Source organism: Cinclus cinclus, chromosome 1, assembly GCF_963662255.1.
Source record: "Cinclus cinclus chromosome 1, bCinCin1.1, whole genome shotgun sequence".
NCBI classification, from domain to species: Eukaryota; Metazoa; Chordata; class Aves; order Passeriformes; family Cinclidae; genus Cinclus; species Cinclus cinclus.
Genome location: NC_085046.1, coordinates 113,693,118 through 113,709,603, shown reverse-complemented (window position 1 = coordinate 113,709,603; position 16,486 = coordinate 113,693,118). Strand labels below are relative to the sequence as shown.

The following is a 16,486-nucleotide window of genomic DNA, read 5'->3' as shown; positions in this document are numbered from 1 at the left end:
GAAAGGTTAAGGAATGTTCATCCTTGGACATACTCAGAATCTAACTTGACATGGTACTGAACAAGCTGCTCTAGTTGACCCTGATTTGGAGGGGACTGGACTAGACTGTCTCAAGGTCACTTCTAACCACAGAAGGTCTCCAATTATAATAACATTTATATATGTTTGAATTTCAGGCATCTCCTGAGTTCTCCTACTAAAATCCTTCTAGTTTGAGCCTATTTTATGTTTCCTTCAGGGACAATGTACATGCAAGCGTCACTACATATTTTCCATGGCTTGTTGTCTTGGGGTTGAAACAGGTTAAAAGTTGAAATGCTTCAATGGGGGTATTCCTGATCTTGTTTGGGGGGGGGTGGGTGGGTGGGTGTGTGTGTGTTTGGTTTGTTTTTCTCTTAAAAACCTGATATCAATAGATCTGCCAGAGGGTCTTGGCAGATTTCTTGTTCTTGGTATTCTGAAAACAAAAAAAAAGAAGAATATGGAGTTTATGTTAGTTCCTTGAAGGTTTTTCCCTCTCTCTTTTTATATGTAATCCACCAGATTTTTATCCTTTTTGTTTTCTTCACCTGGACACAGCTTCAGGTTTTAAAAAGATTCTTTCCTGCTTCTAAAGCTGGAATGATCTAATAAGTGTAGCTGCACTTTGCTCTTAGCTTTGTCACACTTGCATACCTCCAAATAAAGTGTTGGTAGAAGGCACATGATGCTAGCAGAGCAGTTGCAGACAATTATGTCAGAACTCTAAGGGGATTCTGTTCATCCAGATTTTTCCCTTTCTATGAACTGGTTTTGTCCTTTATCTCTCCTTCCCCATATATATGTATGCAACATATTTCCAGATGGTTAGCAAGACCTGATTACAAGTTACAAACCTGAAGGGCTATTTGTACCTAGTTTATTTATTCTCTTTGTTTCTGGAACTGGTTGCCAGTAGATTGACCAGCCTAAACAGAAGATTTATTGAAGTGTTGCACAGATTCCGATGATGATGCAGCACCAGTGTAAGTCTGGGAATGGTGGTATTGGAATGTCTTTGACAGCCAGGTATGCTCTATTCAAGGCAGGGGTTATCTGATGCTAAGAACATCAAGTAAGAGTGTGCCTCCTCAAATAAGAATTGCCACACATCTTGACCGTGTTCTGGGGAAGGAACAAAGACTCATTTCTCTCATTTACACTGGTAAATGAAAAAGGTCAGATCTCTCACGTTTTAGTATTAATGGAGTTTCACAGTTTGATACAATCATTTTCCCTGGAAAATCAGCTATTCTGGTGTTTAGTTTAGTTTAGTTTGTTTGTTTACTTGTTTGTTTGGGGTTTTGTTTTTAATAGCAGCAACCAAAGTGGTGTTTCTGGGACCCAGGGATACCATCTCACAATAGCCAGCTTTGCAAGGTGACCTGCTTTTTTTTGTTGCTATTTTACGTTTTCTGTCCCTAAGCAGCACAAGCTGCCTTTTAAACTTCCAGCTCTGCAGCACTGAGAGCTAACTATTCAAAACCGGGTGGGTTAGCTCTTGCCTCATACCAGTCTGGGGTAACCACAGCCTGCATGGAAACTTCAGCTTTTTCTCATTAATCTCTCAGTACCTGGTTGCATTTAGTAATTTTGGAAAGTACGTATAAAGAAGATACTGTAAAGTGCTTGCATTCTCATGGGTAGTAAACAACAGCAGTAGCCCTGGACATATTATTCATATTAGAGTATTTTATTTTGTGCTTTCTTGTTTATACAGACAGTATTGTCTACGAAGGGAAAGCATGAGTTAAAAGTTCCAATTCTGGCCTTTTTTTCTTTTATTTTATAGCAAATGGCATTCACTATCCCAACCTCCCCTGACATGTCTCCTCTTCTTCCACAAATGTGCACATGTGTAAAGCTTGACAGGATGCACTTAGGAGATTTTATGTAATTTTACCTGATTCAAACTGAATCCCCAGATAAGAGTCAATACTAATTGGTGCTGGAATGGTTTTAGGTCAAAATTAATTTTTTCTCATGCCTTACAATGAAAAGCAACTTATACAGGCTATCCTGATCTCTGCAAAGTGCAACAACTATTTTAGCAGTCAAGTGATTACAAGAAAGACAAGAAAAGATGGCTAGAAGCACAGGAACCATGCAATTATAACAAACTGTTTCCAGGAAAAATGAGAAATGTGGAAGAGAAAAAGCATGGAAGCTTATCATTCCATATTAATCTTTAATTACTATAGCTATTACCAAAGGTTTAGTGTCTTTGGATCCCAAGGAGAAATATCAAGAGACATTTAATAGGTTTTAAAAGAAATTATCATAAGATACAATGCTCTTTATTTGGCTTGTTCTGTTGTTTTCTGCTCCTCTTCCTACATTTTTTAAAATTATGCTTTATCTCAACCCAGAAAGAAAGTGATAACATCACTATTTTCAAACAATAAAAATACTACATGACTTGGAAGGGGGCCCATCCTCAATTGAGAAGGTAGAATGGGAAGCATGAAAACATAAGTCTGAAGAAATATGGGTTATTACTGTATTCTGAGGTAAGATATACTACAGCAAAGAAAACAAAAACTGTTTTATACAGTATACCACAAATACTTGTAAACTCAACAGGACTTAAGTGGATGCTTACTATTTGACTCGTGTTATCAATTTTTGCAGTGTTAGCGTCTGTGTACATAATTTCATCTGCTACAACTAAGATGAAAATAGGGACAGGAAATGAATGGTTATTTTTCAAATTAACTGTACATGGAATATTCTACTTTTACTTTGTCCTAGCTATTTATCTGGTGCAAATACCTCCATGCAGTGCTCAAAGAGGCTCTTTCTATGCTTCAGTTAACCCAGCTGCCAAATATTTGTCTGCCTGTCAAAGAAAAGCCTTAAAACCAGTTAAAGAAGGCAAATGGAACAAAAAAGTCTACTGGCATCTATCCCAGTCTGCCAGTAGCTAAGGATGCCATGGGACAATTTGACAGTAGAGGCACTACCATCCACCCCTGGACTTCTCTGAGCATGAGGCTGAGTTTTGCTGTCGACCCAGCCTGAAGTTCAATAGCCCAAGTGTTCAGCAGAGCAGGGAGGTGATTGCATTTGCCTTTGCAGGGCACCTGGGATAATAGGGCAATTCATAACTTAATAAATATTCTACTGCACATGTGCCAGGCTACAAAGAGCAAAGTAGGCTGAAAATTGGAAATGTAAATGTCCAGTTCTTTCTAAGTCACTCCCTCCACAAGGGCAGAAGGAAAACCAGTTTTATTTTCAAGTAATATATTTTTCTTGACCACTTAAAAATGTTGAAAGGGCTTTGATTCAGATATGGCACAAATGAAGCTAGTACCAGAGACAAGTGTAGAAAATCTCTGTGCACCTGAACAGAGATTGTATAAAAGCTGAATGTAAATAAGGGAACTGATAGGCTGGGGAGGCTGGATTTCTTTTAATAGTAGTTAATAGTATATATTACACAATACAGTAAGTTTAGAGAGATATCATGCACCTTTTCCACATCCTTTTTGGTTATCCAACAGTTCCAATAAAATCATTTACAGATAAGACAAAAGCTACATGCAAAAAAATCACTGTACTAGCATGCCAACAGATGAATGTCACAGTGATTTCTCTTTGTTTAGAAAGTAACAGAACCCAGACCTCCCCTAAAACTTCAATCCTGTCAAAACTGTCAATCCTTCTACAGCTTTTGGGAGTGAAATGATTGCTATAAAAAGTTTTCTGATTGAAAGGGGAGAAGTAGGTATTCCTAAAGTTTAATAAATCATTCCTGCCAACAGCTGACTTTCAGAGGAAACAAATGTAGTTATATTTTTAAAACGTTTTCATGGTTGCATAGTTTGTTTAAAACTTGTTGAATTGCAAACAGCATTTGAAAAAGTGTTGATCATAAAAATCAGCACTACCTGACCGATCCTAGCAAAAGAGCCATTCTCCCAGGGAGACAAGAGAGGGGGCTGGAGGAGGCAAGGAGACAGGGAGAGAGAAGACACCCCAAAATCCAAACGTATTTGCTACAACCTCTTCAATCAGTGAAGCTCTCACTGAAAAATAAGTTTATACAGGCATGTGGCTTTCTGTGCTGTATGCTGGAGATACCTGCCCACTGGACTGTCAGGATCTTGCATGACTTAAACTAAGGTCTTGAATCAGTGCTTAAAATCAGACAAGGCCACTGATTCAGTTCAGAGTGGTCACCTGTTTCCATCAGGTCAAAGCAGTGTCTTGGTCCGCTGAAAGAAGCACAGACTTGCTCTCACTCCCAGCCCCCCAGAACCTCAACTGGTCTTGAAAACTTGTCTGACTTCAAATGCTCTGCTAGCCATTACCAGTTCCCAATGTGCCTGAGAGGGTTTTTTATTTCCTTTTCTTTACGATTGCACTATTACTAATTCTGATTAGTGCTGTATTTAAGTAGGACCAATGACTTAGCAATGTATGCTAGTACACAAGCAATGGTAGGTTTTTCATTGGAAATTTCCTTTATATATGGAAGATTTTAAGAGTAAAAAACTCCATTTTCTGTATCAAGGATACAGACAGCTGCTTTCACCTTCTTTTATCCCTAAGAAAAAATGAGAAATAATTCCTAGGTATTAGCATAAGCATTTGTTCCTGCCAGAACAAAAGGATTGGCTCTTCCTCACACTAGGAACATTTCACAAGAGTGTATGAGAATCAGTTATTCCTCTGAACAGGTAAGAGATTCTTGAAAAGGAAATACACCTGTGGCAGTGTGATAAGGGGTTATTGGTAGGATGAAGTGACTGCTAAATTCGCTCAGAAACAACTTCCAACAGTCATAATTATTGAAAGAATATTTTAAAACATATGAGTTTCATACATGAACTAAAACCACAAGGTCATAATACTGAAAAAAATGACGAATATTAATATTTCTGAATTTTTTTTCAGGGGACATGGGTACCATCCTCAAACCCACCTTCTATGTTTTACAACAATACTTAATTTTATTTGCCTAAAAATGGGATGCTTGACCACAACCTTAATAAATGGTAATACTAGCTTCTCCTCAGTTTTAAACCTGTCGAAAATACTGCTTCCCTTGATTAGCATCTGGAAAACCTGTTGCTGGGGATTTCACTGTGCACAGAGGCAGAAATGTTGGATGTGCAATCGTCTGCATGTTAGTGCACATTAATTTACATACAGTTGCTCTTACATTATTTAAGTTATTGCTGCAGGGGAAGGAAGACTTTTCTGTTTTATATCATTTCCAAGGGGAAGAATATAGCAAACTATATTCCACATTTGCAACCATATGTTGTAGACTGGTGTAAAAGGCCATGCACAAGTCCCATTTTCATCAAGTAGGAACTTTTTGTGAAGTAGGGACTTCTAGCATGCATTTAGGTGAAAGATAAGTTTCACAGACTTGCTGTAATCTCCTAATAAGACGTTCCCTTAAACAAAACTTCTGGGTCTTCTATGAATAATATTACAAACTCTGTGGTTGTTTCCCTGCCTTGCTACTGCAGCCTCATAACTTCCATGCAGTAAATTGCAGCTGCCTCTTTGCCACATTAGCCTTGTGGAGAAGTTAGTAAACCCTTTGAAACCAAAACTTCTTCATATTTGACGCCTCTTGGATCTCTTTCATGTTATGTTGTGGATCTGACCAGCTGTTCTGAGCAATCACAGCGTGATGATTTCCTCAGTGGCTACTAACTCCTGTTTCTAAAGCACATCTTTAACACCACAGCATCTCCTTTAGTTCCAGCTCCTAAGTTCTATGTTGCTATCCCTGTTTCTGTCAGGTTTTGAGTAATTTAGCTTGGCTAGTTCACAGAGGGTCAGGTCACAACAGGAGAAGCATTGCTGAATTGGCTTTAATCTTTCTTTACAGATGCCAGGGCTGGGAAGGGAACCTCAAGTCCCACAGAAGGCTGACACATGGATGTAATCTAGATAAAATTGCAAGTTACAACTAATATCCAGCTCTAATGGTCCTGTAACATCAAGGTGGAAATCACGCCTTGCTTTAAGTGTCTTATCATCTGTGGCAAGCATTTGCTAAATTTTGTGCTTGCAAATATTCACCATCTGAAAACCCATTGATCAAGAGTATCACAAAAGGACACCAGTCCTAAAGAGATGAAGAAAAACTTTTCAGGAACAAAACACCTAAACATGAGGAAGGGATGCATTCCATATCAAGAGAATTTTTTCTTCTAGTCATAAGGCACTGTGAGACCAGAACCATTCCTTAAATTACCCCTCTCCATGAGAGAGAAAGCAGCACAAGCACCGTGAAACAATTCCCGACTACTCTGTCTCGCCAAAGAATTACATTAGATTAAACTGGTCTTTGGATAAAAAAAAACACATGATCAGTGACTTCATAACTGGGCTCTGTAACACATGGGCAAATGTGTATATGGGCTACATATACTGATAAACAGAATTGCTGTAAGATTAAACACCATATTTTCCCTCTGGGACAGACTCCAACCATGCCAATACCCTGAGGCTGGCAGTTTTACACAGTCTTTGCAGGAGGCAGAGATGAAGAGGAAAGACAACTCCAAAGTCTTTCACAGCACAGTATTGTGAGAGTTTGTATGCACCAGTATGTGCCACTAGTTCCTAAACATTCTCAGTAGAAAGCACACATAGAGAAGCCAGCGAGACAAGAGCAGCAAAACAACCTGTGTCCTGGAAGCCATTTCCAATTCTGGTGAGCAAAACAGCTTGTTCTGTTCAACAAGTCACATAGATATTATTTGAATAGGTGCAAGTTTTCCACATGTTCTACGAACTACTGCAGCCATCTTGAACTATTGTCACAAAGCGAAATAGATCACAGTGCCAAGTGATGCTGCCTCAAGTGGCCAAATCCAAACTGGAGAGATTTGTGTAGTTTATTATTTATTTTGTACTTGAGTAGCTTTTCCCCACATGAAGTCTTCTGAGGTGATTTCCAAAATGAAACCTGGATGTGAAAGAAAAAATCACAGTTCTGTTTGTACGCCCACTAGTTCTGCTTTCACTGGGGATTTTTTGTACAGGAATTGCATGCCCCCACTCTTGGTAACCTGGCCTGAATATCAACAGATGATAGGGTAGGAATGTGAATATAAATAGCGTATGTGAATGGAATACCCAAACTGGCATGTTCTGAGAGGATGTTTGCCCAAAACCTGATAACACTAAGAGGAAATTAATAATAGCAAAGCTTGTTTACGACAATGATGACCCAGATTAAATGATAAACAGGGAATTAGATTAACAAGAGGGGGGAATAAAAAGGCTTGAAAAGCAGCATGAGAATTTGTGATTATTAGAAGAAAACTTATGGTAGGTGCTATTTCTAAGACCTTCCTCATCAGACATGGAAAGGACCTGCCACCCCACTCCTGGTACAGACTGAGGGGACTGACAGGACTAAGGAACAGAAAGGATTCACCCCTCCTGGTATGTGGAATGGCTGCACAGGCTTCCAAAAGTGGGACTGTGTATTGTAACTCATGCTTCTTGCAAGAGAGTGGAAGTGCGTATAAGGAATGTGTGACTATGTAGATGAGATCAGTTGTAGAAGGGTATGAAATTTGTAGGTGCTTACCAGAATTGTCATTTCTGTTATAGTGCTGATACTGATCCACAACATATAGTTCATTGATTACCAGTGAATTACATGTTGCTAATCAATAAACCACCTTGGCAGCTATCAAGGCCATGTGAGTTACACCGTCATTTTCTGCAAAAAGTGTTTTTTTCATTATTATGAATTTGACAGAAGCATCACATCTGCAGAGCAAGGACTGGAGAGAAAACATTCTTCCAGGAAAGCAGAGAACACGTAATTCACCAAATTGAAAAAAAAAATTAAATAAATAAAACTTAAGATTGAACTAGAGCAGGATGAATTCAAATATCCTCCTGAAAGCCTCCCAGATGGACAGTGCTTTTTCAGACCTGAATGTTTGAAGACATATTGTAATGATGTATCACCGATTTGATGTCACTAGAAATGCTAGTAGCATATCAGCAGCTTTGTATTTCTTGTCACAGTGATCTGTGTCAGAAAAACAAGGCAAAACAGGCTGACAAGGGAGAAGTTTTGCTCTAACCGCATCAGTGATATTAGAGGCCAAGTGTAATATCTGCCAGGCATAAAGCACATATTTAGAAGGAAAGGGCCCGTGGTGATAACGATGAAGTTCAAGCTGCCCACTTGAAAATATCTCCTAACAATCAATATTTGTGGCAATGTTTGTCAATAGTAAAGGATTCCATTAAGGCACAGTTGCTCTTTTTCTGAATCACAAACCTAGTTTATGTTTTCCATGCTACGTGAGGAATTTTTAAGGTAAAGAGAGCCTAGTATTTTGAGGGGCTGTTACATTTTTATATGCTGAGCTTTATGCTAGAATTGGCATGAAAATTTAGAAAATGTAAAATGGACAGACTAGGTGCAATATGAGAACTCCAGCTGTGCATTCTGTCTGCCTGCTACCTGCAGAGAGCAATGCCGTTAGCAGCTACCCATCTACACAAATCAGTCTTTTAAAGGGGGGTATTTCTTAATTCGGGAGGGGGAGGAGTGCAGGGGGGTGAAGTTCCAGTAGTTTGGGCACTTGTAGAGAAAGCTAATTCCTGAGCAAAGAACTTGGATGAGAGTTCTGCAACATGATACAACTGAGAAACTTAACACAAGAGGATCAGCAGATACCTACCATTAAGACCAAACAGATGCTGTAGCCTTTCTTAAAAGGGGTTGAAAATAGCTTTCATTGGATTCCTCCTGACTGGTTTACAGACTCAACCATCTATTGATGACCTTTGTGGAAGCTATGATCCTGCTTCACAGGTATTTGAAGACCAGAAGCTCAAACCAAACCCTTAAAAGTGTGTTCAGATCCCAATGACCTTGGAGAAGGAAGTTATTTACAAGTAAATAGCAATATGTTAATTGCCACTGAAAGCAAATATTAGAGGTATTAGGCTGGCATAACCAAGACACCTTCCAGGTAGCTGTTCACATGAAATAACCACTACGAAAAGTGACACAGCAGATTTAAGGAAGCTACTGTGAGCCCCACCAAAACCATTCATGGGACACCAGTGTGAAATAAGCAGAATAAATCTACTCAAAAAAATGAATGGTGTTCACAACCCAAGCTGCAAAGCCTGGGGAGTATGTCTGGCCTCTGATCCAGCCAAAGGTGCATCAGAAAGGTTCACCATTCACCAGAAGACAACAAAAATCTGCATTTCACAAGTTACTATGAAAGACCCGATTGACTCTAGAACATGCTCCTTCTGACACATAGATAGACTCATCCTAGGATCTACTCTTCTGAAGGACAAGTAGTCAAACAAAGAGAGAGAGAGAAAAAAATCCACACTAATCTGTAAACCCAAAAAAAAAAAAAAGTCAGAAAGTATCATGAACACACAAGGACTGATACTCCGCATGATAATCATAAAATTAAGTATCAAATGGTTTCTGCTACAGACTACTAAGTCATGTCAAAAGCATGTCTTGCTTCTTAATAGTTTATCTTCTTAATTACTTGACATGAGGGAAACATTCATGGAAGCCTCACCTGAAAAGCACAGGCTGTTGGGTATTATTTAAGACATAGAATCACAATCGCTTAACTGAAATTAGCATTGTCTAGGGAGAAAAACATGACAAGCAGTATGTAATCAAAGGAAAATCAGGCAGAATACAAAATATTAATCAGAAGTCAAGAATGACAAAATACAAGATAAGGAGAAAGTTGTGTTTAGAATGGGTTTTTTCTCACATGAATGGCAAGAAGGAGCATTTTTTGATATATAGTGTATTTCAGAGAAAACCAAGTTTAGATAAATTTCTGTTGCACATTTGTGGAGAAAAACAACATATATCAAAAAATTCCAACAATAGCCGTGGAAAGCCTTAAACATAGGAACAGAAGTGAGGCGGTTTTTAAATCAGCAGCTCCAGATAGCCTGCATCCAAGAATTTTAAGAGCTGGCAAAGGCAAGTTGTGTGCTGTTAATGTGGATTTTCCATAAGCTCTGAGAAATCTGGGGAAGCTCAGAAAAAAAAAAAAAAAAAAAAAAAAAGAAAAATCTCAAAGAAAGCTGAGGTAATGCCAGTACTAGGAAAATAAGTAAGAAAGGAACAAATTCAGGAACTTACGGTCAACCTCGCCTTAATCCCAGGGGGGGAAAAACCAAACCCAAACCAACTTCTTCACAGAGGAACAAGAAATAAATGAGCAAATTGTACTTAAATTGTATAGCTTAAATCTATGGAAAACTTGTATCTTTTTTTAATTACTTTTTTTTTCCCTCATGCAACTATAGCATTTGTTTGGTAGACAACAGGAACAATGTTGATATACCACATTTGCGCATTGACTATTTCAGTAGGACACAGAGAAACTGGCACAGTTCTGCACATACAGTTCATAACAAGCAAATTAAAACTAAGGGTACAGGTCTGTGTCAGACATATTTCTAATTGAATCCCACAGGAATTAGTTCTTGGCGGCAAGGTAGTCAGTATTTTATCTGGAAATAAAGTTTACTAAGAACATTCATAAAAGCTCTAAGTAAACAGTGAAGCAAAGCTGCCGATTGGGAACCATCTGGATTACTGGAAAATTAAGTGCTTCAGCATGATCAGTGTGAAGTCATGTACTTAGTAGTGATGAATTTAAAACACTTATAGATGGAAAACTTCCTCAGGAAGTAGCTGGAATAGCTGGTAACAGAATAAACATGGGATCCTTGAGTATGAGTTCAAAACTCATATATATGTAATTGTTAAGTGGCTCAGAAAAAAAAAACCACACCAGAACCAAATGATGTTTTTATTGCAGGAAAGAGAAGACCAGAGAAACGTAACTATCATCAAAACAGATTTCTCAAGTACTGATCTCCATTGGCAAAAGACATTGCTGCATTTCAGGAAACAGCAACAGGACAGCAACTTCTGTATCCACATTTCTTGGAGCTGCTTTATCAGAATACAGCCTCTAGAACTTTCAAAGAAGGTATCAGTAAATTACAGATTTTGAAGAGCACAGATAATCCAAGTGCAAACAAGCCTAAACAATGGAATAGTTGGCATATAAAAGTTAACTGCATCACATGAGGTTTTAGGACCAAATGAAGATCTCTAAAACAACTGGTATGGGAAAAAAAATATACTAAAGCAGGGTGTGATAGCTGAAAGTAGGCTCATCTTAGAATGCCAAGCAAGTTTTCTTGAATAACTGTAGTAATAAATAAGCTTCCAGATGTACAGTAGTTATGCTAACATTATACATGACTATGATTCCTGGACAGAACTCCAAATTAGAATTTAATTATTAATTTTAAAAGACAGTCATAGTGACCTTACTACAGGCCATAATTTCAATACATGTTTCTCTAGTTCTCCAGTGATGTAACTTGAAACAGACATATTTTCAGCAAAACGCTTGGTTTGGGACTAGCAATTACCACTGCCCAGGCCAAATCAAAGACAATGCTCAGTAAAAAGTACCCCTTCCATGGCCAACCTGAACAGATAATGGGACTTCCATGAATAAAACAAGAGCTTTAACTTAAAACTTCTGCTCTCACACCTCCACCTTAAACAATCACAGGATCACCTGGCCTAGAACAGACCTCTGGGACCATCGAGTCCAACCTGTGACCGAACACCACCACGTTCAACTAGACCATGGCACATCCAGTCTTTCCTTAAACACCGCCGGGAACAGTGCCCACCATCTCCCTGGGCTGCCCATTCCAATTCTGTGAATAAATCCCTAATAATGTCCAACATAAACCTTCCCTGGCACAGCTGAAGACCATATCCTCTCTTCCTGTCGCTTTCATTATAAAAGAAGATAAAAACACCCAAAGGCTCAGAGGGGAATGGGCCCGCTATCACTGGAAGCGATAAAGCCCCGCTTGTGCGCCAGATCCCGGCCCTCTCCCCAGCAGAACGCCGAAATCTCTCGGAGAAGGTAAGCAGGAGCCCGAGATGCCCGCGGGACCCGAGCGGGAAGGACGCTGTGTCCCGCAGGACGGGCCAAGCCCGAGCAGGGGGCACAGCAGCTACCGGGCCCCGGTCCCGCTGGCGCTCGCCATCAGCCGGGACTACAGGGCCACCACCCCACAGGAAGCAGAGCCAGCCCGGCCTCCCCGCCCCGGCGCTTCCGCGCCCGGCGGGCGGGTGAAAGGTCCCGCAGCGCCCGGATGGAGGCGGCGCCGCTCCGCTATAAAAGCGCCCGCCGCCACACCACCCGCCTCTCCCGCGCCGCCGCCTCCTGGCTCACCGCTGTTCGCTGGGCCCCGCGCTGCCCGAGCCCGGGAATAAGTCGGTCAGGAAGGCTCCGCTGCCGCCATGGTGAGGCGGGGGAGCGCCGGGGGCGGGGGAGGGAGCGGGGCCGCCGCGCCGGCCCCACCGGGCGGTGCAGGCCCTCGGCCCCGGGAGAGCGCCGTGCGTCCCGGCGGTGCGCGGAGAGCCCTCGGCTGCTGGGGCCGCTCCCGGAGCTCACCCCGAGCCGGCGGGCGGCCTGCGGGCCTGGCAGCGCCGTTCCCTCCGGGAGCGGCTCCGGGGGAATGCGCAGGCGGAGGGGAGGCGGCTGCAGCCCGGCGTGAGCGGTGCTGATCCGGCCTCGTATCCCTTACAGCGGCCCTTGTTAGGGAACGTGGTCACTTAATGCGGCAGGAAACACCTCGTCGTCTGTGTGCCGTCCCGTGTTAAACAGAATCGGAGAATAGATCAGGTTGGAAGGGAACATAATGGGTCATCCCAGAGCACGTGGCACAGGATTGTGTCCAGACGGCTCTTGAATATCCTCAGTGAGGGATACACCACACACAGCGTCTCTGGACAGTCTGTTCCAGTACTTAGTCACCCGCCCAGTAAAGCAGTTCTTCATGTTCAGGGGGATCTTCTGTGCATCAGTTTCTGCCCGTTGTCTCCTGTCTTATTGGTTAGCACCACCGAGAAGAGCCTGGCTCCATCCTCCGGGAACCCCCCCATTTATATTTTTACAGAGGCATATGTATATATGTATCATTACTCTTTTATTAAGACTTCTCTTTTTCCATGTTTTTACTCCTATTTCATCAGCTCACTTAACTCACGTTAATGCCCCATTAATTTTGCCCCAAGCGTTTAAGCTCCTCAGATCAGTTTCCTGAGTGGCCGAATTATCCTTTCTGGCCAGGTGCCCCTTTTTGTTCTCCTAGTGTGAGTTGTAGATTTGTTGATCAGGTCTCTGCTACTTCATTTGTTGTGAGGTTAAGTTGTAAGCTGCAAGAAGAGTGAAACTTTTTTTTTCCTTGAGGAAAGGAATGTTTGTGTCAGCCATATATAGGTAAATGAGGGAAGGGTGTGCTTGCAGCTTCCTACCTGAGATGCAGTTAAACACTAAAAAGTTGCATTTCCTTAGAGTTAGGACTTTGCCCTTTCATTCTCTTTCCGTTTTTTTATACCGTGCCACCATGCCCTTCAGATAGCTCTTCTAGTCGATAGTGTTAAACAGTCCCATAGCTAAATTGTTCTTTATGCTTCAGAAATCGTTTTTTAAGAGGCAGTGGATGGTGAGAGTTGGTGTTCACTGTAGTGTCTGATATTTGTAACTTCAACCTTCTAGGCGTTTAAAGATACTGGCAAAGCACCTGTGGAACAAGAGGTGGCGATTCATCGCATCAGAATTACTTTGACAAGTCGCAACGTAAAATCACTGGAGAAGGGTGAGTAGTACTTCCCTGTTTATGTGGGTAGCTTGTCAAGTAATGAATAATAGGTGCCATGTAAGGCATTGCAAAGTACAGTGTGTTGAAACCAGTTGTAATTGAAGATGTTACTGCTTGCCTTTTTGTATGTGCCTTGGCTTGCAAAGTCAACCCCAAGTGCTTCATACACCAAAAAGTAAATTCTGATTTAATTTTTAATGCAAGTTAGTGTTTTGGGGGTTTTCATTATGCAAAAATACTTACGTCATAATGACTAATGTAAGAGAGTGCAGCTTCTTCCCTTTACCTCTGAAGGGGAATTTTGAGATAGTTATCATGCTTAGAATGTATAATAACTGAAAGGCACTGGTTTCTCGATATTTTGTCATTTGTGTTATGAAGAGTTTATCATAACATTCTTTAAAAAAATTCTTAATCTTGTTTAGGAATTAGCTTTGCCAGTCTTTAATCATATAATAAAAACATAAAATAAGTTACTATTTGCAGGATCTGCAGGCTGATAACAGCTTAAACACAGTTTAAACTTGTAATGGCTTTTGCTTACTGTTGCACCATGATTTTGCTCATGGTGTCACAACACTTCCAGCTGTACGAGGTTGGCTGTGAGGATAATGCTTATAATGAATGGCAGTGATCACTCATACGCTATTCTGAGCCAACATCTTGTTTAAAATACTTGCTTTAAAGAGCTAAGTAAGTAAAATAGTTGCAAACCTGGGCTGTTGCATGTCTCTTTTCAGTCTGTGCTGACTTGATCAGAGGTGCTAAGGAAAAAAACCTGAAGGTGAAAGGACCTGTTCGCATGCCCACCAAGGTACTTGACACTGTTTTCCTGTCCTAAAAGTTCGTTTGCTTTCTGCAACTGTGTGGTTAAAAACATATTTTTTTTAAAGAACAAAAGGTGAGATGAAAAGCAGTGCTATTGAACTGAGGGTGACCCAGTGTAAAAAGATGATTTCACAAGTTGCTTTGACACCTAGGGTAACTGTTAAGTGCAAAAACACGTTGAATATGGAAGGGGCTTTTCTGTTCAATTTTATTAATGAACCAATTTTTAAAATTAAATTAAATATGTAGGGAAGGAGTGTCAATTAACATCAGTAGACCATAACTTAATAGGTAACTTTCTAATGGCATAGATACCATACGGTATTTGTAGGCGATCATCTTTTTATATGATTGTAGATAACTCCACTCAGTGTGTCAGCTAAATACTTCATGCTTGACTTTTCAGACCCTGCGGATCACTACCAGGAAGACACCTTGTGGTGAGGGTTCCAAGACCTGGGATCGCTTCCAAATGCGTATCCATAAGCGGCTCATTGACCTGCACAGCCCTTCTGAGATCGTGAAGCAGATCACTTCCATCAGCATCGAACCAGGTGTAGAAGTTGAAGTTACTATTGCCGATGCCTAAATGATGGTCGTCGTTGAATAAAGTTGATTTACAAATTTTCATCGCTTGCTTCTTATGTGTGCCAAGAGATAGTTCTGTGATGGTTTTTGTGAAGAAGGACAGCAGAAAACACAATCACAATGCTGTGTGAGAGGAGGCTCTATTTAAGGAAGAATATGCCAGCTGTAAATTCCAGGAAAATTAAACATTGGCATCCTGGTTTCATTGGAGGCTGGCAACTATATGATTGTGCAGCACTTTATGAAAAAAATACATTTTTAATAATTTAAGGGTTTGATCTTGGCCAAAATCTTAGTTTATACACAGACAAGTACCTGAATTTAAATTGATATATTTAGGTAAAATTACCATGTTTTCAATTCTCTGTTCTTGCTGTGCAAGACTGAACTAATGCTTAGCTTATTTGGATTTTCTTTTCCCATGTGTGTCACAATCAAAGGATCTTGGGGGATGCTAGTTATGACTTCATAATTTGTGGTGAACACATTGAATTGAACAATTTTGTTCTTTTGATGTGCGTGTAGAGTCACAACACTGAACTATGGACTTACCTAGTTGTCTTTTCAGGTTTAGATTTCCATAGATATTAATGCTGAGTAAGCTTCATATGTAAAGCAACAAAACAGTCATTTTTATTGCTGGTTTTAAGTCTCAAAGGGACTGTGATTAATTCTTAAACCAACAAAACAAAGCCCAGAGTTACAGAGAACGGTTTTATTTAATCCATTTAAGGATCAGGTTGCTGCTTCTTCAAGCATACGAGAGAACTTGAATTCTAAATAAAACAAGCAGTGGTGGTTCTCTGCAAGCAGCTTCAAGTCCTGTTTTATGTTTGCCAAGACCTAAAACTGACCAAAGCTTGAGCTTTCTTACTCGAGATAGAAGAGACCTTTGATTTCCAGTTAGTAGGCTGGAGAGCTTTGGTGGAAGGGAGATGAATGAGTTCAAGCGAACAGATTGTGTCAAGTCTACTTCCTTGAGAAACAACTATGAGAGCAGAGGGGAAAATACCCCCCAACATAAAACACCTGCATCTTCCTTAAAGTCTCTGAAAATATGCCACAAATACAAGCTGCCTGACAAATACTTCTAGCTGAGTTTTAATAGTATTTTTATTATTTGCTCTTTACAGGAATAAATGGGCAAACAAATACCTTGCAGTCACTGACATAAGTTATTTGTACTCAAGTAGTCTTCCTCCTGATGAGCAGAGTATCCCTGTGACTGAAAGCACTTGGAGGGATCTAGGCACGGCTGCTGTGTATGACACCAGTTCTGCCTTTGGTTTTCCAAAGGGCTTCCAAACAAGTTTTCCCTGTTGGCCAAAACTGTGGAACAGTTTTG

General features: G+C 40.6%; 1 protein-coding gene and 1 non-coding gene across 2 annotated transcripts; both read left to right on the top strand.

The window, feature by feature from the left end:
• Positions 1–12,212: 12,212 nt before the first annotated feature.
• RPS20 (ribosomal protein S20) lies at positions 12,213–15,183 on the top strand. Its single transcript, XM_062489106.1, has 4 exons — positions 12,213–12,364; positions 13,623–13,722; positions 14,466–14,539; positions 14,960–15,183. The coding sequence occupies exons 1-4, from the start codon at positions 12,362–12,364 to the stop codon at positions 15,140–15,142; spliced, it is 360 nt and encodes a 119-aa protein (XP_062345090.1). The 5' UTR covers positions 12,213–12,361; the 3' UTR covers positions 15,143–15,183.
• Positions 14,323–14,386, top strand: LOC134054495 (small nucleolar RNA U54). The gene has a single exon (XR_009934042.1). It is a non-coding gene; the product is annotated as a small nucleolar RNA U54 (small nucleolar RNA).
• Positions 15,184–16,486: the final 1,303 nt, after the last annotated feature.